Consider the following 22,132-nt stretch of genomic DNA (forward strand, 5'->3'; position numbering starts at 1 on the left):
TATATGTAGAAGTGGAATTAATAAACTCGGTTTAACGAAATTTGTTCGAACTGGATTTAATAAACTCACACGTTATCACATGTGTAGACATATATATCATATAATATATCGTTAACACCTCCATCACTCTCTCTCTTTTTATAGTGCAGTACAAAAAACATAGCACAAAAAATGCCATTAGAATGAGTAATCATCTGATAGGTCTAGCAGCAGACCAATACCACTGCCTAAGATTCTTCCAATGGCCACGCATTGTCATCGTAATCTCCATCATGGTCGTCTCCCTTGCCGGATCCTGTTACCGAAATATATAGTACAAAATTTTAGCATATCTTGACATCTCAACGTCACGTATGATTTTATGACAGTATTATTTTGATCAACTTACATTAAGAATCGATATGACACTTTTAAACAACTTTAGAAATTATTAAGCCATTTTTTTCAAGTTTAGAAATAATTAGAAACACTAAAAAGTATACAATTTATTTTTTCACCCAATTACAAGTTTGAATTTTTAGGAGTTTTTTCTTTTATTTTTTCAACTAATATATTTTTTTTGTAACGGAGAAAACCATCGATGTCATGCAATAGCCTGCAAAACACGCAGAACAAATTAATCAGTTAAAACTAACAAATTTAGAGGAAACTCATATTCTGGAGGGTTAAACTCTAACCTCTAACTAGAAGGACAAGACTCTTAACTAACATAAGTGAAGGTTTCCCTCTTCCCAACTAATAATTATCCTCCGTATCAATAAAAAAAATATTCATTAAAAGTTATATTTGATAACTTTGTCATTATTTATAACTAAATATCGATTAGATTTTTTTTTATAATGTGAAAATCCGTATCCTTATCTTTCAGGTATATACTGGATAAATCTTCGTTCTCTTATAATAACTTATAAACCAAACGAGAGATGTAAATTAATTTAAGTTGTATATAACTGAAAGATTCACGGATGAGAAAATTAAAATGATTCAAATCCTAGGATTTTCTCCCCTATTAGATTGCTTAGGATAGTTTTATTTTCTCTATCTTATAACTTGGAGAGTTACAAAAAAAGTTTTTAAAAAAAACTCTTTCATATCCGTTTATTTTGATTAATTTGAAGGTAATCATCATTTCTCAATCGATAAAATCGCAGATAATCGTATACAAATCGTATATTTATCATTTGATAATCGCACAAAAAAAAATAAGATAATTTTTCTCCAAAATTAACCTTTTATCATCACGCTGCCCAATGCATCATATAATTTTTTTACGTTTGTTGTGAAATCTCATTTCCTTTCTTTTTCGGAGTTTTTCGTCATGCATCTACAGTCTTCAGTTTTCTTTAATCACTAATACCCGTTTTATTTATTGTTGAAAAACAAGGAACGGTAATTGCCTTTTTGTACCAGGGACATTTTAGACATTTTACACCAATAGAAATTCGACCCACAAAAGATGTACGACTTAAATAGTTGCTACCCCAAATGACCAAAACGTCACTTGTGAAGAAAAACCCACAGAAAACACGGTTACGTGGGTATTCCACGTGGATATTTATGAACTTTACCGTCTCGAGTTTTATTTATATCAATTGTAACTTTACTTATTTACCCTTATTATAATCCAGCTCGCAGATAGATGATTACGGTTTTACCCCTATAAAGTTTCCTTTTCCCGAATCGAAGAGGATTTACTAGAGTTTAAATTTCAGGTGAAGTTTCATTATCCGATTCCCATCTCAGTAGGGAGTGGACTGACCAATCGCCACTATAAAAGGGGCATCCGATCACAGCCACAGCACTCGCAACCAAACTCAAAGCCAAAACAAAACAAGGAGAAAGGCAAAAGAATCTCTGATGTCTAGCGTCATGTTCAACGGCTTCTCGTCCGCCGCCGGAGGGAACAGAGCTCCGCCGCAATCCCCCTCAACAGCCGCCCTGGAACTCTTCTGGGTGTTCGACCTGTTTATTGCCGGTGGTAGAATCGCCGAACTGGCGTCACTCGTCACTGGAGACAACAATCTCCTCCTTCCGTTGGCCAGAGATCGCATCGGTTCAATCAACCTCCGCAGACTCCTGGGAAGATCCGTCCAGATCGACGACATGTTCTTCGACGCCGTAATCTCGGTGTTCCTCCCGATTATGAAGCTCAAGTACGGACACCACGTGGCCATGCAGACAGTGGAGGCAGCGGACAGGGAGAAGAAGAACGCGTTCTACTCGGCGGTCGGGACCCACTTCCTCGAGCTGGCCTACGACGAGAATGGCTGCGTCGCCCTCAACGAAGCCATCACGGCCGTGGCCGGACCCCACAGGCAGAGGATTCTCGACCTGGTCGCGGAAAACGCGGTGGGGCTAAGCATGGACACGTCAGGAAACTTCGTGGTGCAGCATGTTCTGAAACTGAGTAACCCCTTGTGCACGGAAAAGATCGCGTCGAAGTTGAAGGGACATTACGTCCTCCTGTCGTTCCAGAAGTACGGGAGCTACGTCGTGGAGAAGATTCTGTGGCATCCGCCCACCACGCATCTGGTTCTAGGCGACCTGATAGAGTGCAGCGACGGCGAGCTCATAAGACTGGCCGAGAACAAGTACGGGAACTACGTCCTGCAGAGGGCGCTGGCGAAAACTTTTGTTCGTCGGCCCAATCTTTACGCGAGGCTCGTGACGAAGTTGGATCCCTTCTCCGGGAGGGCTTTGCGTGGCGGTCACGCCAGAAACGTCATCGACATGGTGGAGAGATTCGACAATCTTCTCCGTAAAGTCCTCCAGTGATTTTTTTTTCCAGATGTTTTTGTTACCAAATCTGTTGCCGAATGATGTAATAATTATTAGTTTGATTTTTATTATTTATTTTCATTTTATTATTGTCTTATTCACTTTTTACTTTTCCTAATTCAATAATAAATATATTATTATAATTTGTATCATATAGTTTTAAATATTCACCCCAAAATCTCTGCAAATATAAAAATTTAAAAGATCCAAATTTAATTTTTTTTAAGTTTTTATTTCAAAATACAAATATTGGATTATGATAATAAAATATCATAATTTTTAATTGGATTATTAATATAACCTATGGTATTAACCAAACCAAATCAAAAAATAGTTACTAGATTGATTTTACGTGACCAAAATTATATTTGCATTCTCTACATTGGGCAAAAATAAGATGAAATCAATTCCACCACTCTCATCTACGAAACTCATCTTTAGCCTTTCCCCAATATAATCAATTTCTCAAACCCTAAACTCTAAACCCTAACAAATCAAGTTTCAGAACCATATCACATTATGAAAATACCAAATATAATACGAAATTATTTCTACCACTCTCAAAATACCAACAATTAATCATTACAAGAAATCTGTCTCCACGCTTTGCTGAAAGTTGCCAATAATATCACACAACTCGAACTTCACGTTTTTTTATAACTGTTTTAAATATCGTGAATTAATTTATTTACTACTTTCCCTCATTCGTCTGCACAATAAATTTGTCTTCAATTTTCTTTAATTATTGATACCTTTTTTTTACGATTTTTTTCTGTCTTTCTTTTAGGATTTATCCCTTCAGTCACCAAATGGATGAATTGGATTCTTTTTTTGGTAAATGTAAATGATGAATCGGATTTTATACGTTCTTATATCATAAAAGAAGAAGAAGCACCCAAGTTGGGCGGTCCATAAGAGAACATACAAAATATATTTTTACCTTGATTTTAAATTCAAACGTGGGAAGAGACATTTACATATGTTTTTGGTCCTCTGCAAGTTATAGTTGAACCAAAAGACTGGTAAACTTCGAGATTATCAAAAAAAAAAAAAACTCTTTCGTTCATCCATCATTGGCTTTGTTTTCTGATTCTTCCGATCTCAAATATTTTTCAAATAAATTTGCATGTGACGTTAAAGGTTTTTATACGTGTGCATGATGAACTCTACTATCGAAAATAAACTAGCGTTTTATTTATTTCAAATTGTAACTTTATTTATTTACCCTTATTAATCCATATTCGGCGATTATGCAAGCTCCGGAATAAATTGCGATAGTAAATAGGCTGTGAACTGGCGAATTGGCGAGTCCGGCTTGTGACGGCCTAGGTCGTTTGGCCCGGTTTTTTTCTGGGCTCACATATTTTGAACCTGACTCGAAAAAATATGGATTGGCTCGTGAGTAAGCACGCGATCCGCAACTCATTTTACACCCTAACGGTGTAGCATAAGTTTAATCAATACAATATGTTAGATTTTTTGATATTTGTTATGCATATATTCACATCATAATAATATCAAGAGAAAAAACCCTAAAAATTTCTGAACTTGTATTTTGGAGTAATATTAATTCCTAAACTTGTAGAGGTGTCTATTAATTCTCAAACTTGTAAAATTGAACACGTTAAATCCTGAATTTGTTAAACGGTTTCATAATCATCCATAGTGTTATTTGGTCAAAAAAAGAGTTGACCGATCCGACGTGGCATATGACGTGGCGGTAATTTTCTGAGTTGGCTCGCCACGTCACACGCCACGTCAGATCGGTCAACTCATTTTTTTGACCAAATAACGCTATGGATGATTATGGAACCGTTTAACAAGTTCAGGATTTAACGTGTTCAATTTTGCAAGTTTGGTAATTAATCAGCACATCTACAAGTTTAGGAATTAATATTACTCCAAAATATAAGTTCAGAAATTTTTAGAGTTTTTGTGAATAAAGTATGACTATCTTTTAATTTCTAAATTAGTTATATATATAACAACTTTAGCTATATAACTTTAGGTCCAGATTTTATCATAATAATAACAATATTTTGTTATAGAGAAAATAATCTAATAATGGTATTCTTTCTATCAAATATTTAAAATCTAAATTGATTATTAATTATTTTAGAAAAATATATTAAAAAAGATATTTGGAAAAAATACATTTAATTTAGAAATATTTTTTTAATATATTTTTTTAAAACAATTCATAATCAATTTAGAAATTAAAAGATAATCATACTTTATTTACAAAAATCCTAAAAATTTTTGAATTATATTTTGGAGTAATATTAATTCTTAAACTTGTAGAGGTGCCTATTAATTCCCAAACTTGTAAAATTGAACACGTTAAATCTTGAACTTGTTAACCGGTTCCATAATCGTCCATAGCGTTATTTGGTCAAAAAAACGAGTTGACCGATCCGACATGGCATGTGACGTGGTGAGCCAACTCAGAAAATTATCGTCATGTCAGCGCCACGTCAGATCGGTCAACTCGTTTTTTTGACCAAATAACGCTATGAACGATTATGGAACCGTTTAACAAGTTCAGGATTTAACGTGTTCAATTTTGCAAGTTTGGAAATTAATAGACACCTCTACAGGTTTAGGAATTAATATTACTCCAAAATACAAGTTCATGAATTTTTAGGGTTTTTTCCCTAATATTAATAATAATGTTTCACATTAAACAATTTAAATATATTTTATTAAATAAACTTATCTACCCATACAATCCATTACGGAGAGATTTTTAATAAATTTTGGAATACAAAACACATATAATGAGAATATGGAAATATAAAAATAAAATAAATGGTAAAATTAATTATGTATAAATTTTATTAACTCAAATTTCTTTATTTTAAAATTATTTATACTAAATAAAATAAAATAAAAGCTAAAACAAAAATATATAATAATTTAGAAGTTAATATACTTTTATAGTAAAAGATATATTATGTTTTAATTTTTGTTTTCATATTACTCCCAAGAATATAGTTATACTAATTATATTAGAAAATTACATCCTATATTTTATTTATTATAATTATATATATTTTAAGAAATTATTATTTAATATCCAAACACTAATTTATTCTGTGTCAAACAATCTTTTATATAGAAGAGATATACCAAAATAATACGAATATAAATTTAATTTGTAAATTAAATATGTGAATTTAAATTATTTGGAGCAGTTGCAATGTTTTATGTTGTTCTATGAAAATCAATTACATATAATACGTATTACCAACTTTATATATAATCCAAAACATCATATGTCACATAAAAAAAAATAGATATGAAACAGAGAAAAATCATTAATTCACAAAAAAGAAGAAGAAGAAGAACCCCAACAAAACATAGCGTTTGAAGAGATAGAATGTCTCCGGTCTTTGGGAGATTTGGTCTGGCCCCTGGCGTTATGCGATTTTTCTATCCAAAACAAAGCCTTTAAAGTTTCTTTGAAAGTGAAATATATTGTATATTATCCTGAGATAGATGTCAATGATATGATATATCTCGTCTTCGATAACCGTGTATTGTTCATAAATGAGTTCAACAACCCAACAGATCGTGGGCGAGTGGTCAAGTTTGGGGTAGGAGGTAACTCCGCCTTGAGGTTGAGTGTTCGATTCCTGACTGGTGGAGAGAGAGGTAATTTCTGGGTTTATATGATCCATATACAAAGGCTGTTCCCGAGCCGGAGGTTTACCGAGTCAGCGCGTCCGAAGGGTAGCAGCTAGAGGTCCTCCGTTATAAAAAAAAAATGAGTTCAACAAACCAGATTGGATATAGAAATAACAATAATTTTTTTTTAAAAATGATTACATTTATCAAAATTCTTCTAATCACTTTATTTTCTCTAACTCCATTTTAAAATTTTATTATTTAATTTTATCATAATTTCATTATAATTATATTTTTTCCCTTTATAATAATTTTTCATCATTTTTAAAAAATAAATTTTATTATTTTTATTAATTCGATAGTGTTTTCTTGTTTTGTCTTAACCTAATATGTACCAATGCAATTTCATATGTACGTTATTGGAAATTCAACATATATTAATTATCTTATATCACAATATCGTCATTGATCTGTGGATGGTTTAAACAGATATTATACAATATTATTAATACATTTTAATTTTAGTATCCAAAATCATAATTTCTACTGTATATCATAATAGAACTAATATATATATATATATATATATATATGCGTGTGTGTAATATTGTATCAAAATATGTTTATAAAAAATAACTAATATATAATTTTTCAAAAAATATACAATGCTTATGTAATACATTATGTATATATGATCGATCGTTAGTCACTTTCAACGCAGGTTTCTTTAGCTTGTTCATAGTTCTGAGTTGCTTCATTTGCAAAAACATGCACCGTCGATAAGATTATCCGGTGCATCTTCTATCTATGGATGATCTGAACAGAACAATATGTAACATTCCAGTTTAATGACTAACCAAAACCAATAACTGGAAACCGAAAAATCGATCTTACGAAGAACTTTTATTGTAGTGAACCGGTTCTTAGGATCTTCGTTCAACAAATCCATGATGCTTTCTGGGAAAAAAAAAAGCGGTTCGGTTCGGTTTCGTTATCGGTTCGGTTCGGTTCCGGGTTTTATTAAAAAAAATGTTAGATTTCCTTTAAAAATATTCGGTTTTTCGGGATTTTTAAAGTTCGGTTCGGTTTGGTTCGGTTCCGGGAAAATTCGGTTCTCTAAAAATGGCACCGTTCGGGAAATAACAACGGTTTCGGGTCGGGAAAAATACCGTTTTAACGGTTCGGTTCGGTCCGGTTCCGAAGAACCGAACCGAAACGCCCAGCCCTACTATGGATGATCTGAACAGAACAATATGTAACATTCCAGTTTAATGACTAACCAAAACCAATAACTGGAAACCGAAAAATCGATCTTACGAAGAACTTGTATTGTAGTGAACCGGTTCTTAGGAACTTCGTTCAACAAATCCATGACGCTTTCTGGGAAAAAAAAATCCTTCCAAAAGCATCCACCTAGACATAAATGATGCTACAACTTTGCACCGGAAGAATAACCCTTACAAACCCCTCATAACTCGATTTTAATATAATTTTTATGTAGAACTCGATTTGAATATGATTATCTGTTATTTGATTGAGATCAATTTAGTTTTATTTAAGTAAATAGAAATAGTCACCTGCAGAAGAAAATAATAAAAAATAGAAAAGAAAAGAAATGTGAGAATGGAACGAAGGAAACGTTTTCAAGAGATTTAGAGAACATATAAGAAAAGATCATAACATTTTTTTCTTTTCTTTTACTACGGCTTAGCACAACGATTCAAGCAGAAAATATCATAACGATTTTTTCCTTTCCTTTTACTATATGTTAGCACAAACAGCCGGCTTGAATGATACATTTTTTGAGACGGTGTCGTATCCATTAAGGAAATTCATTTGAGATAAGTTGTCGTAAATGGCAAGGTTGGTGGTTTCGCCAAAGAAAAAGCAAACAACGTCATCCATAACTTGAATAAAATATTTTGAGGTATCAAGTTTTACATCTACTGAGTCTTCGAGTGGCGATGGTTGCAGAGTCGGCGTCCTCTTCGGAGCGCCAGCAGCGTGGTTCTGATGCATTTGTCGACCCTGTGGCACAAGACAACAACTGATTTATGCGGCTTTAGGTAAACCAATACTCTCTTCTAATAGGCTGGATAACCCTACTTTTATGGCTCGATAACCTGCAATTACATCCACCGATAAGCAGACAGGCGATAAAAGAACACAACACAGGCTGATCTTAAGCAATCATCACATTAACCAAGAAGATTCCACCAAAGGAGTAGCCCACAAGTTTTTTTATAGGAAAATCCGATACAACTTAAACTGGAATCGAGATTGATTCACTTTAGTGTGTACATAAAAGTGTCTGACTACATCTCATACTTACTAATCGATGTTTTTGTATCTAATAACAACCACAAAAACATGTCAAATTCACCTCAAAATTAATATTACGGATTAAATAGAAGAGGAGAGAACAACTAAATTAACATCAACATACAGATGATACAAGCTCCGATATGAAAATCAACAACTACAAAATTGTTTAAAAATAATATTGTTATAAAATTATACGTGACACGTATGTAAAATGTCAAGACACATCAGAATTTTATATTATATATGTAGAAGTGGAATTAATAAACTCGGTTTAACGAAATATGTTCGAACTGGATTTAATAAACTCACACGTTATCACATGTGTATACATATATATCATATAATATATCGTTAACACCTCCATCACTCTCTCTCTTTTTACAGTGCAGTACAAAAAACATAGCACAAAAAAATGCCATTAGAACGAGTAATCATCTGATAGGTCTAGCAGCAGACCAATACCACTGCCTAAGATTCTTCCAATGGCCACGCATTGTCATCGTAATCTCCATCATGGTCGTCTCCCTTGCCGGATCCTGTTACCGAAATATATAGTACAAAATTTTAGCATATCTTGACATCTCAACGTCACGTATGATTTTATGACAGTATTATTTTGATCAACTTACATTAAGAATCGATATGACACTTTTAAACAACTTTAGAAATTATTAAGCCATTTTTTTCAAGTTTAGAAATAATTAGAAACACTAAAAAGTATACAATTTATTTTTTCACCCAATTACAAGTTTGAATTTTTAGGAGTTTTTTCTTTTATTTTTTCAACTAATATATTTTTTTTGTAACGGAGAAAACCATCGATGTCATGCAATAGCCTGCAAAACACGCAGAACAAATTAATCAGTTAAAACTAACAAATTTAGAGGAAACTCATATTCTGGAGGGTTAAACTCTAACCTCTAACTAGAAGGACAAGACTCTTAACTAACATAAGTGAAGGTTTCCCTCTTCCCAACTAATAATTATCCTCCGTATCAATAAAAAAAATATTCATTAAAAGTTATATTTGATAACTTTGTCATTATTTATAACTAAATATCGATTAGATTTTTTTTTATAATGTGAAAATCCGTATCCTTATCTTTCAGGTATATACTGGATAAATCTTCGTTCTCTTATAATAACTTATAAACCAAACGAGAGATGTAAATTAATTTAAGTTGTATATAACTGAAAGATTCACGGATGAGAAAATTAAAATGATTCAAATCCTAGGATTTTCTCCCCTATTAGATTGCTTAGGATAGTTTTATTTTCTCTATCTTATAACTTGGAGAGTTACAAAAAAAGTTTTTAAAAAAAACTCTTTCATATCCGTTTATTTTGATTAATTTGAAGGTAATCATCATTTCTCAATCGATAAAATCGCAGATAATCGTATACAAATCGTATATTTATCATTTGATAATCGCACAAAAAAAAATAAGATAATTTTTCTCCAAAATTAACCTTTTATCATCACGCTGCCCAATGCATCATATAATTTTTTTACGTTTGTTGTGAAATCTCATTTCCTTTCTTTTTCGGAGTTTTTCGTCATGCATCTACAGTCTTCAGTTTTCTTTAATCACTAATACCCGTTTTATTTATTGTTGAAAAACAAGGAACGGTAATTGCCTTTTTGTACCAGGGACATTTTAGACATTTTACACCAATAGAAATTCGACCCACAAAAGATGTACGACTTAAATAGTTGCTACCCCAAATGACCAAAACGTCACTTGTGAAGAAAAACCCACAGAAAACACGGTTACGTGGGTATTCCACGTGGATATTTATGAACTTTACCGTCTCGAGTTTTATTTATATCAATTGTAACTTTACTTATTTACCCTTATTATAATCCAGCTCGCAGATAGATGATTACGGTTTTACCCCTATAAAGTTTCCTTTTCCCGAATCGATGGAACTCTTCTGGGTGTTCGACCTGTTTATTGCCGGTGGTAGAATCGCCGAACTGGCGTCACTCGTCACTGGAGACAACAATCTCCTCCTTCCGTTGGCCAGAGATCGCATCGGTTCAATCAACCTCCGCAGACTCCTGGGAAGATCCGTCCAGATCGACGACATGTTCTTCGACGCCGTAATCTCGGTGTTCCTCCCGATTATGAAGCTCAAGTACGGACACCACGTGGCCATGCAGACAGTGGAGGCAGCGGACAGGGAGAAGAAGAACGCGTTCTACTCGGCGGGCGAGACCCACTTCCTCGAGCTGGCCTACGACGAGAATGGCTGCGTCGCCCTCAACGAAGCCATCACGGCCGTGGCCGGACCCCACAGGCAGAGGATTCTCGACCTGGTCGCGGAAAACGCGGTGGGGCTAAGCATGGACACGTCAGGAAACTTCGTGGTGCAGCATGTTCTGAAACTGAGTAACCCCTTGTGCACGGAAAAGATCGCGTCGAAGTTGAAGGGACATTACGTCCTCCTGTCGTTCCAGAAGTACGGGAGCTACGTCGTGGAGAAGATTCTGTGGCATCCGCCCACCACGCATCTGGTTCTAGGCGACCTGATAGAGTGCAGCGACGGCGAGCTCATAAGACTGGCCGAGAACAAGTACGGGAACTACGTCCTGCAGAGGGCGCTGGCGAAAACTTTTGTTCGTCGGCCCAATCTTTACGCGAGGCTCGTGACGAAGTTGGATCCCTTCTCCGGGAGGGCTTTGCGTGGCGGTCACGCCAGAAACGTCATCGACATGGTGGAGAGATTCGACAATCTTCTCCGTAAAGTCCTCCAGTGATTTTTTTTTCCAGATGTTTTTGTTACCAAATCTGTTGCCGAATGATGTAATAATTATTAGTTTGATTTTTATTATTTATTTTCATTTTATTATTGTCTTATTCACTTTTTACTTTTCCTAATTCAATAATAAATATATTATTATAATTTGTATCATATAGTTTTAAATATTCACCCCAAAATCTCTGCAAATATAAAAATTTAAAAGATCCAAATTTAATTTTTTTTAAGTTTTTATTTCAAAATACAAATATTGGATTATGATAATAAAATATCATAATTTTTAATTGGATTATTAATATAACCTATGGTATTAACCAAACCAAATCAAAAAATAGTTACTAGATTGATTTTACGTGACCAAAATTATATTTGCATTCTCTACATTGGGCAAAAATAAGATGAAATCAATTCCACCACTCTCATCTACGAAACTCATCTTTAGCCTTTCCCCAATATAATCAATTTCTCAAACCCTAAACTCTAAACCCTAACAAATCAAGTTTCAGAACCATATCACATTATGAAAATACCAAATATAATACGAAATTATTTCTACCACTCTCAAAATACCAACAATTAATCATTACAAGAAATCTGTCTCCACGCTTTGCTGAAAGTTGCCAATAATATCACACAACTCGAACTTCACGTTTTTTTATAACTGTTTTAAATATCGTGAATTAATTTATTTACTACTTTCCCTCATTCGTCTGCACAATAAATTTGTCTTCAATTTTCTTTAATTATTGATACCTTTTTTTTACGATTTTTTTCTGTCTTTCTTTTAGGATTTATCCCTTCAGTCACCAAATGGATGAATTGGATTCTTTTTTTGGTAAATGTAAATGATGAATCGGATTTTATACGTTCTTATATCATAAAAGAAGAAGAAGCACCCAAGTTGGGCGGTCCATAAGAGAACATACAAAATATATTTTTACCTTGATTTTAAATTCAAACGTGGGAAGAGACATTTACATATGTTTTTGGTCCTCTGCAAGTTATAGTTGAACCAAAAGACTGGTAAACTTCGAGATTATCAAAAAAAAAAAAAACTCTTTCGTTCAGTCTAGCGTCATGTTCAACGGCTTCTCGTCCGCCGCCGGAGGGAACAGAGCTCCGCCGCAATCCCCCTCAACAGCCGCCCTGGAACTCTTCTGGGTGTTCGACCTGTTTATTGCCGGTGGTAGAATCGCCGAACTGGCGTCACTCGTCACTGGAGACAACAATCTCCTCCTTCCGTTGGCCAGAGATCGCATCGGTTCAATCAACCTCCGCAGACTCCTGGGAAGATCCGTCCAGATCGACGACATGTTCTTCGACGCCGTAATCTCGGTGTTCCTCCCGATTATGAAGCTCAAGTACGGACACCACGTGGCCATGCAGACAGTGGAGGCAGCGGACAGGGAGAAGAAGAACGCGTTCTACTCGGCGGTCGAGACCCACTTCCTCGAGCTGGCCTACGACGAGAATGGCTGCGTCGCCCTCAACGAAGCCATCACGGCCGTGGCCGGACCCCACAGGCAGAGGATTCTCGACCTGGTCGCGGAAAACGCGGTGGGGCTAAGCATGGACACGTCAGGAAACTTCGTGGTGCAGCATGTTCTGAAACTGAGTAACCCCTTGTGCACGGAAAAGATCGCGTCGAAGTTGAAGGGACATTACGTCCTCCTGTCGTTCCAGAAGTACGGGAGCTACGTCGTGGAGAAGATTCTGTGGCATCCGCCCACCACGCATCTGGTTCTAGGCGACCTGATAGAGTGCAGCGACGGCGAGCTCATAAGACTGGCCGAGAACAAGTACGGGAACTACGTCCTGCAGAGGGCGCTGGCGAAAACTTTTGTTCGTCGGCCCAATCTTTACGCGAGGCTCGTGACGAAGTTGGATCCCTTCTCCGGGAGGGCTTTGCGTGGCGGTCACGCCAGAAACGTCATCGACATGGTGGAGAGATTCGACAATCTTCTCCGTAAAGTCCTCCAGTGATTTTTTTTTCCAGATGTTTTTGTTACCAAATCTGTTGCCGAATGATGTAATAATTATTAGTTTGATTTTTATTATTTATTTTCATTTTATTATTGTCTTATTCACTTTTTACTTTTCCTAATTCAATAATAAATATATTATTATAATTTGTATCATATAGTTTTAAATATTCACCCCAAAATCTCTGCAAATATAAAAATTTAAAAGATCCAAATTTAATTTTTTTTAAGTTTTTATTTCAAAATACAAATATTGGATTATGATAATAAAATATCATAATTTTTAATTGGATTATTAATATAACCTATGGTATTAACCAAACCAAATCAAATAATAGTTACTAGATTGATTTTACTTGACCAAAATTATATTTGCATTCTCTAAATTGGGCAAAAATAAGATGAAATCAATTCCACCACTCTCATCTACAAAACTCATCTTTAGCCTTTCCCCAATATAATCAATTTCTCAAACCCCTAACAAATTAATCTAAAGTCAAGTCTCAGAACCATATAACATTATGAAATTGCCAAATTTAACACGAAATTATTTCTACCACTCTCAACAATTAATAAACTTTACTTATTTACCCTAATTAATGCATCTCCCGCGATGATATAGGCTCTGATCTAAAAATCAACGACTACAAGATTGTTTAAAACTAATATCGTTATAAAATCATACGTGACACGTACATAAGATGTCAAGACACATCAAAATTTTATATTATATATGCAGAATTGTATTTAACAAACTCAGTTTAACGAAATCTGTTCAAACCGGATTTAATAAACTCATATGCTACTATATATGTACACATATATATCCTATCATATATTGTTAACACCTCCCTTTCTCCCTCTTTTTACAATGCCGTACAAAAAACATAGCACAAGAAAAATCGAAATATTTTTTGTTCTTCAAAACAAAAAAATGCCATGAGAACGAGTAATGATCTGATAGGTCAAGCAACAGACCAATACCACCGATTGCCTAAGATTCTTCCAATGGCCACACATTATCATCGGGATCTCCATCATGGTCGTCTCCCTCACCGGATCACGTTATCGAAATATATAGTACAAAATTTTAACATATCTCGATATCTCAACGTCACGTATGATTTTGTAACAATATTATTTTGGTCAAATTACATTAAAAATCGATATACCACTTTTAAACAATTTAGAAATTATTAAATCACATTTTTCAAGTTTAGAAACAATTAGACACACTAAAAAGTATACAATTTATTTTTTCATCCAATTTCAAGTTTGAGTTTTTAGTAGTTTTTTCTTTTATTTTTCCAACTAATATTTTTTTTGTAACGGAGGAAACCACCACGATCCTTCGGATGTAAACCCATCGGTTTCACGCAATAGCGTACAAAGTACGTGGAACAAGTAAACCAGTTGAAACTGACAAATTTAGAAGAAACACATATTCTGGAAGGTTAAACTCTAAACTTGAACTAGAAGGACAAGACTCTTAACTAGCATAGCTCAAAGGTTTCCCTCTTCCGAACTAATAATTATCCTCCGTATCAATAAAAAAACATTCATTAAAAGTTATGTTTTAAAAATTATTTCAATTTGATAACTTTTTCATTATTTATAACTAAATATCTATTAGATTCTCTTTTATAACGTGAAAATCTGCATTCATTATCTTTAAGGTATATATTGGATAAATCTTCGTTCTCTTATAGTAACTTATAAACCAAACGAGAGATGTAAATTAATTTAAGTTGTATATAACTGAAAGATTTACGAATGAGAAAACTAAAAGGATTTGAATCCCCGGATTTTTCCCCATATTAGATTGCTTAGGATAGTTTTATTTTCTCTATCTTATAACTTGGAGAGTTACAAACTTTTAAAAAAAAAAAAATCTATTTGATACCCCATTATTTTGATTAATTTGAAAGATAATCATCATTTCTCGATCGATAAAATCCGTGGCAACAGATTTGTTTTTGAAACAAAACAGTCTGGTGATTTATCCGACGACGAAACCATAAAATCGTATACGAATCGTATATTTATCATTTGATAATCGCACAAAAAAAGTAAGATAATTTTTCTCCGGAATTAACCTTTTGTCATCACGCTCCCCAATGCATCATATAATTTTTATACGTTTGTTTTGAAATCTCATTTCCTTTCTTTTTTCGGAGTTTTTCTTCGCGCATCTACAGTCTTCAATACCCGTTTTATTGTTGTAACAACAAGGAACGGTAATTGCCTTTTTGTACCAGGGACATTTTAGACATTTTACACCAATAGAAATTCGACCCATAAAACATGTACGCCTTAAGTAGTTGCTACACCAAATGACCAAAACGTCACTTGTGAAGAAAAGCCCATACAAAACACGGTATTCCATGTGGATATTTATGAACTTTATTATCGAAAATAACCACGATTTTATTTATATCAAGTTGTAACTTTACTTATTTACCCTTATTGCAATCCAGCTCGGAGATAGATGATTACGGTTTTACCCCTATAATGTTTCCTTTTCTCGAATCGAACAGGATTTACTAGAGTTTGAGTTTCAGTTAAGTTTCCATTTCTCATTATCCGATTCCAATCTCAGTAGGGAATGGACTGACCAATCGCCACTATAAAAGAGGCATCTGATCACAGCCACAGCACTCGCAACCAAACTCAAAGCCAAAACAAAACAAGGAGAAAGGCAAAAGAATCTCTGATGTCTAGCGTCATGTTCAACGGCTTCTCGTCCGCCGCCGGAGGGAACAGAGCTCCGCCGCAATCCCCCTCAACAGCCGCCCTGGAACTCTTCTGGGTGTTCGACCTGTTTATTGCCGGTGGTAGAATCGCCGAACTGGCGTCACTCGTCACTGGAGACAACAATCTCTTCCTTACGCTGGCCAGAGATCGCACCGGTTCAATCAACCTCCGCAGACTCCTGGGAAGATCCGTCCAGATCGACGACATGTTCTTCGACGCCGTAATCTCGGTGTTCCTCCCGATTATGAAGCTCAAGTACGGACACCACGTGGCCATGCAGACAGTGGAGGCAGCGGACAGGGAGAAGAAGAACGCGTTCTACTCGGCGGGCGAGACCCACTTCCTCGAGCTGGCCTACGACGAGAATGGCTGCGTCGCCCTCAACGAAGCCATCACGGCCGTGGCCGGACCCCACAGGCAGAGGATTCTCGACCTGGTCGCGGAAAACGCGGTGGGGCTAAGCATGGACACGTCAGGAAACTTCGTGGTGCAGCATGTTCTGAAACTGAGTAACCCCTTGTGCACGGAAAAGATCGCGTCGAAGCTGAAGGGACGTTACGTCCTCCTGTCGTTCCAGAAGTATGGGAGCTACATCGTGGAGAAGATTCTGGAGCATCCGCCCACCACGCATCTGGTTCTAGGCGACCTGATAGAGTGCAGCGACGGCGAGCTCATGAGACTGGCCGGGAACAAGTACGGGAACTACGTCCTGCAGAGGGCGCTGGAGAACACATTTGTTCGTCGGCCCAATCTTTACGCGAGGCTCGTGACGAAGCTGGATCCCTTCTCCGGGAGGGTTTTGTGTGGCGGTCACGCCAGAAACGTCATCCACTTGGTCGAGAGATTCGACAATCTCCTCCGTGAAGTCCTCCAGTGATTTTTTTTTTTGGTCAGTCATGGATGTGGTCTTAATTTGTTATCGAACCTGTTGCCGAATGATGTAATATTTACTAGTTTGATTTTACGTGATCAGAATTATATTCCCGTTCTCTAAATTGCGCGAAAACAATACGAAATTATGACTTCTCCACAATGCAACAAAAGCATATAACAACGTCGTCAAGTGCTAAACTTAAAAAATAACACTGAATCTTATGAAACAGTAGCCGGAGAGGCTATCATATCATCTAATCAACAAAAATAAATTTATATAAAAGAATCATTTACAAACTAACAACGAGACCAAATGTGAATATAATTAATTGCTACAGATGCTAATCTCAGAGTCTACACTGCAGAAATGTTCTTCACCGGGTTGATGATCTCTTCACAGCGTCAACAAAACCAAGCAAGTGTACTCTCTCTATAGATTCATCGAACAAGATCCTTCACCGTGTTCCAAAGTTATCGAGAACGAGTTCAGACAAAACGTCGACCCACGTGTCAGGGACACCGGGAAGGCACCAGTGCATACAGTCCTGTCCCCATATCGCCACCGCATCTTGTTTCCCCAACCAGACAGCTGGATGAGCATCTGCTCTGAACTCACTCAGATGGGTTAGATCGAGTAACTTGATATCCGTCCCTCGTATCGCCTTCTTGATGATTTGGTTAAGCTCTCTAGCTTCTCTGTTCACTCCATTGTTGCTGGGATCGAACCACGAATCAAGCTGTCAAAGTGTTAGCATCAACATCATAATCCACCCTTTAAACGATCGGTTTGGAAAGGTTTGTTCTTTATCAGTCCACTATGAGAAGAATGCAGAAGTGTCGGTTTTCAGAGAAAGATTTAGATAACCATATGCTTCATAGAAGTTGCTTTTCGACGTTTTTGTACCTGGTTTTCGTCAAGTGGCTTATCAGACAAACAGCTCCCATTCTGATTCCATTCGCCGCCATAGAAATGTCTTGGCGATTGCAAGCGCCAGAATTTCAGGGTCTTGGCTGGAACAATTCTTTCAATACGGGAAACCATATTTTCAAGTACTACTTCAAAGCCTTGGAGTATCTGTAAAGGAGGATCTATAGGCCTTCCCCCCCTGTAGAAGACAAGGGGCGTCTCTTTAGGAAACTTATCATAACCCCACCTGAAAAATATGAAAAACTTATCATAACCCCACCTGAAAAATATGAAATCGGTGTACGGTTAGTCATCTCCCGGCATTTGCAGAAAGCATATAAAAGAAAGGGCAAGGCTAAAACTTTCAGGCAGAGCGAGTAGGTGAAAGGAAAGGAGGAGTATATTTACCAATGACCGGTATTAAATACGAGGACATCATAGAAGCCAGTGACATTGACCCAATCATCTGCAGGAATATCAACATCCACCCGATATATCCCTTTCACACCGTCTTGAACAGTTTCTGCAGATGGTTTCGGCTGCCACCTTTACCATATCGGTAAGTATACAAGGACATAAGGCTGGCAATTCATTATGTAAACAATAACGTATAAGGCTTTTTCGATGAAGACATAGTACATACACGACAAGCAGAAATCACACATGGTAATCTGTGATAATCTGCTGAATATGCAAAGGCCAGAGAAGGCAATGCTGCATCGTTGAAGAAAGTAACATGGCGGGACAGACCAAAGGCGAGCACTTGACCAACAATGCTGAGCTAAAAACGTATCTAGAAAGTATAACTCCATGTTTAAAAAACTAGTTAAATACATCATTCATATGAACGATTTCATCAACTCATTCAATGGCCAAACAAATCCACACAAAACAAGCAACTTCAACAAATTAGCGACTGTGAACACATCAGATATATACTATTTTCATCTCTCTACCAATCTGATATTCTGTCTGTAAAAAGCTTAAAAGCTTTCTCCTCCAAAGTGCTGGCTTAATGTTCTTATGCCAATAGCCAATAGTGTCCTTAGAGCCATTATTCATGAATTTTCTAAAGTATAACAGTTCAAAAGAGGGAGAACCAAACTGCAGAATTACGAACTTACTGATATTTGGCAAGAAGAACAGCTCTGTGATAACCAACCGTGACATTGAACTTAGGAAAGTAAGCTCCTCGCCAAGCCCTTTTCTTTTTCCACTTCTTAGCACTCGGATCCGCCACTCTGAGTATACACAGAAGCGAGACCAAGAAATTGTCGTTCAGAGAATCCCCTACGAACCCTATATTCATATTCCTCATCACCCCGAGAAATCGGGTCGGGTCGATTCGGTTCAACCCGCAGCCATCGGGCACCCATCTCCATGAATTGATGAGACCCATGTTTTCTCTCTTGTTCCTTATGCAGTTCCATGAGTTTCTGTGGAATGGGCAAGTCTCATCGTAAAATGGTTTCGGATCTTCCTGTTTGAATACCCATCGGCCGGAGAAGAGGTCGCACGGCGGAGGAGAGGCGGAGCGCGCTGTGGTTGGACGGCGAGGAGAAAGGAATACAAGAGTAGAAGGAGGAAAGAACAGAAAATGAAGCGAGGGAGAAGCAAAGATCGGAGCTTGGGCGGCATCCTCGTTTTGGTTTCTTCTGGATCAGAGCTCCGTCAATGGCGGAAAGGCGTTGCTTCGAAGGGGAACCGTTGGGAATTTTACTCAAATCAAATCACCCAGATCGCACGTATTTGACGTGAACGACGTTTACACCAGAAAAAACATAACAATTTTTTGTATATGAAAAAGACGAAATTATCCTTAATGAATACGCGATTTTTATCCGTTCGAAAACAACTTCGTTATTACGACTTCGTAATTAATTCTAAATATAGTTACAATTGATTCTAAGAAAGGTGACAAAAAAATCATCTGTCTTATTTTAGTGGTATATCAGTTATATATTAGTCGTAATAAGGTCGTAAAAAATAAAACGAAAAGGGTATTTCGGACTTTTCCAATCGAAAAGTGGGTTAAAATTGATTTTTTTTTTGTTGCTACGACCCAAATGGGTTATTTGAGTAATATTCCCGAACCGTTGGTCGGTTCCGGTTCATTTGTAGTGGGTCGGTAAAAATGTCCGGTTCGGTTTGCTGATTGAATTGATACTGGGCCGGCCCAACCGGCTGCAAAGCGAGATTCACCCGGTTCAGGCCCATACTCTTTTTTTTTCAACTCTTGTGGCGTGGTTGTATCGAGTCTGAATTAATTTAGAATATCATTAACATTCTTCTATACGGAGTAACATATTGTAATGAAATTATGAGCAAATTATAGTATGAAATCTTTTTCCTTATAATTAGACTTTATAATAATTCTTCTATTCAATTCCATTTTTTAATTTAGTTTTAAAAAATTATAAACAATATATCGGTTTATTTTAGTTTTGTATATGGAACGAGAAATTTAAACCCTTGTACATAAACGTAATAAATGACGTTTCTCTAAATTTCGGTCGCAGAAAAATAAATAAATTGATTAATTAATTAAAAAAAATAGAACGTAGTCAAAGCATGCTCTCTAATATCAAACACGCAATCAAACACTAATTGGGCCCACCATAGTGACCCTAATCTAATCCAGGAGTCTTCACTAACGTCACAGACCGTCACCCAAACATAACCCACATCTGACAAGCCACGTGTCATACAGCATGCGTTTCATAATAGTACCACGTACACTGTCCCGTCAAATTATCATTTCCATCGCCACCACCGTTTTCGCCATACGATAAAATGATACAAGTCCTCGCCATTTCTCTTCCGAATTCTTCTCAACTGCTTTCCTGACTTTACTGCCTTCATGGACTAAAAAAAAGGGCTCAGAATCTCGCGATATGGACAAATTCTCGTACAACTCGTACGCCGACTCGGCCGACTCGTCGCCGCGATCTCGCGAGATCGATTTCGACAACCCGTCGCCATGGGACGAGCAGCAGCACCCGCCGCAGAGCTACAAGGTGAAGTTCATGTGCAGCTATGGCGGCAAGATCCAGCCGCGGTCGCACGATAATCAGCTCGCTTATGTTGGCGGAGAGACGAAGATCATCTCCACCGACCGCGGAATCAGGTTTTCCGTCATGATCTCCAAGCTCTCCGCCATCGTCGGCGGAGACTTCACGTTCAAGTACCAGTTACCTGGTGAAGACCTCGACGCCTTGATCTCGGTGACCAACGATGACGATCTCGAGCACATGATGCACGAGTACGATCGACTCCTCCGTTCGTCCTCTAAGCCTGCTAGGATGCGCCTGTTTCTTTTCCCGGCGCCGTCTCCTTCCTGTGGATTTGGTTCCGAGAGTTCGACTAAATCGGATCAGGATCGGTTCGTTGAGGGGCTGAACTCGGTTTCGAGTCGACCGGAATCCGAGAAGTCCGTAACTGCTCCTCCAAATGATGCGGATTTTCTGTTTGGATCGGAGAAAGTAGTTCCGACGCCGCCGCCGCCGGCTGTGAAGGTGCGTGAGGGGCCGCCGGAGTCTCCTGAGCTTGAACCTCCGATCATTGGAAATCAGCGCATGATCTCGTCGGATCATGGCGTGAATCCGGCGGAGATACATAGACAGATTCAGGAATTCCAGAGACTGCAGATTAGAGATCAGGGACAAATGCAGCTGCGGCAACAGCAACAGCAACAGCAACAACCGGAGGCCGTCTACAGGAGGAAGAGTGAGGACGGTCTCATAGAGCCCGGAGGATACTTCTCTCCGACCTTCACCCAAAATCCGCCGCCTCCAACGGCGACGGTGCTGCAGCAGATGAATCCACCAGCTCCGGCGGGTTTTTGGCAAGGGAAACACATCCCAGGAAGCGTCTTCCCGGCAACAACACCTGGACTGCCGGAGAAACCGCTGTACATGATACAAGGTTCAGCTCCGGGGACTGTCTACCACGGGCCGCCGCCGCCAGGCGTCATGAGAACGATGGCCACCGGACAGGGAAGCCAAGCGTACTACCCTCCCGTACAGAGAATGCCACCGGAAGCATACAGGGAGCAGCCGGCATACAACATGGTCCAGCCGCCGCCGCTGCCGCAGCAACCACCGGCAGGAACACAGGGAACGCC

At 37.5% G+C, this 22,132-nt stretch overlaps 6 protein-coding genes across 6 annotated transcripts in view; 5 read left to right on the top strand and 1 right to left on the bottom strand.

The window, feature by feature from the left end:
• Positions 1-1,869: 1,869 nt before the first annotated feature.
• Positions 1,870-2,775, top strand: LOC104818525 (pumilio homolog 18-like). The gene has a single exon (XM_010548140.1). The coding sequence runs from the start codon at positions 1,870-1,872 to the stop codon at positions 2,773-2,775; it is 906 nt and encodes a 301-aa protein (XP_010546442.1).
• A 7,879-nt stretch (positions 2,776-10,654) lies between these two features.
• Positions 10,655-11,491, top strand: LOC104818526 (pumilio homolog 18-like). The gene has a single exon (XM_010548141.1). It carries the CDS (start codon positions 10,655-10,657, stop codon positions 11,489-11,491), a length of 837 nt encoding a protein of 278 aa, XP_010546443.1.
• Positions 11,492-12,570: 1,079 nt separating this feature from the next.
• LOC104818528 (pumilio homolog 18-like) lies at positions 12,571-13,476 on the top strand. Its single transcript, XM_010548142.1, has one exon. The coding sequence runs from the start codon at positions 12,571-12,573 to the stop codon at positions 13,474-13,476; it is 906 nt and encodes a 301-aa protein (XP_010546444.1).
• Positions 13,477-16,200: 2,724 nt separating this feature from the next.
• LOC104818529 (pumilio homolog 18-like) lies at positions 16,201-17,106 on the top strand. The gene has a single exon (XM_010548143.1). It carries the CDS (start codon positions 16,201-16,203, stop codon positions 17,104-17,106), a length of 906 nt encoding a protein of 301 aa, XP_010546445.1.
• Positions 17,107-17,357: 251 nt separating this feature from the next.
• Positions 17,358-19,734, bottom strand: LOC104818458 (protein trichome birefringence-like 12). The gene is given in 5 exon segments (XM_010548059.1): positions 17,358-17,839; positions 18,007-18,256; positions 18,418-18,555; positions 19,134-19,566; positions 19,569-19,734. Coding segments are annotated over 5 exon segments (1,182 nt in total). The 5' UTR covers positions 19,648-19,734; the 3' UTR covers positions 17,358-17,557.
• Positions 19,735-20,698: 964 nt separating this feature from the next.
• The window catches only part of LOC104818530, a 1,919-nt gene continuing 485 nt past the window's right edge, over positions 20,699-22,132 (top strand). The window contains exon 1 of the mRNA XM_010548144.2: positions 20,699-22,129. Within this exon, the coding sequence (XP_010546446.1) occupies positions 20,904-22,129 (1,226 nt within the window). The 5' untranslated portion in view covers positions 20,699-20,903. The remainder of the gene's footprint in view (positions 22,130-22,132) is intronic.

This window comes from Tarenaya hassleriana, unplaced genomic scaffold, assembly GCF_000463585.1.
Source record: "Tarenaya hassleriana unplaced genomic scaffold, ASM46358v1 Cleome29, whole genome shotgun sequence".
NCBI classification, from domain to species: Eukaryota; Viridiplantae; Streptophyta; class Magnoliopsida; order Brassicales; family Cleomaceae; genus Tarenaya; species Tarenaya hassleriana.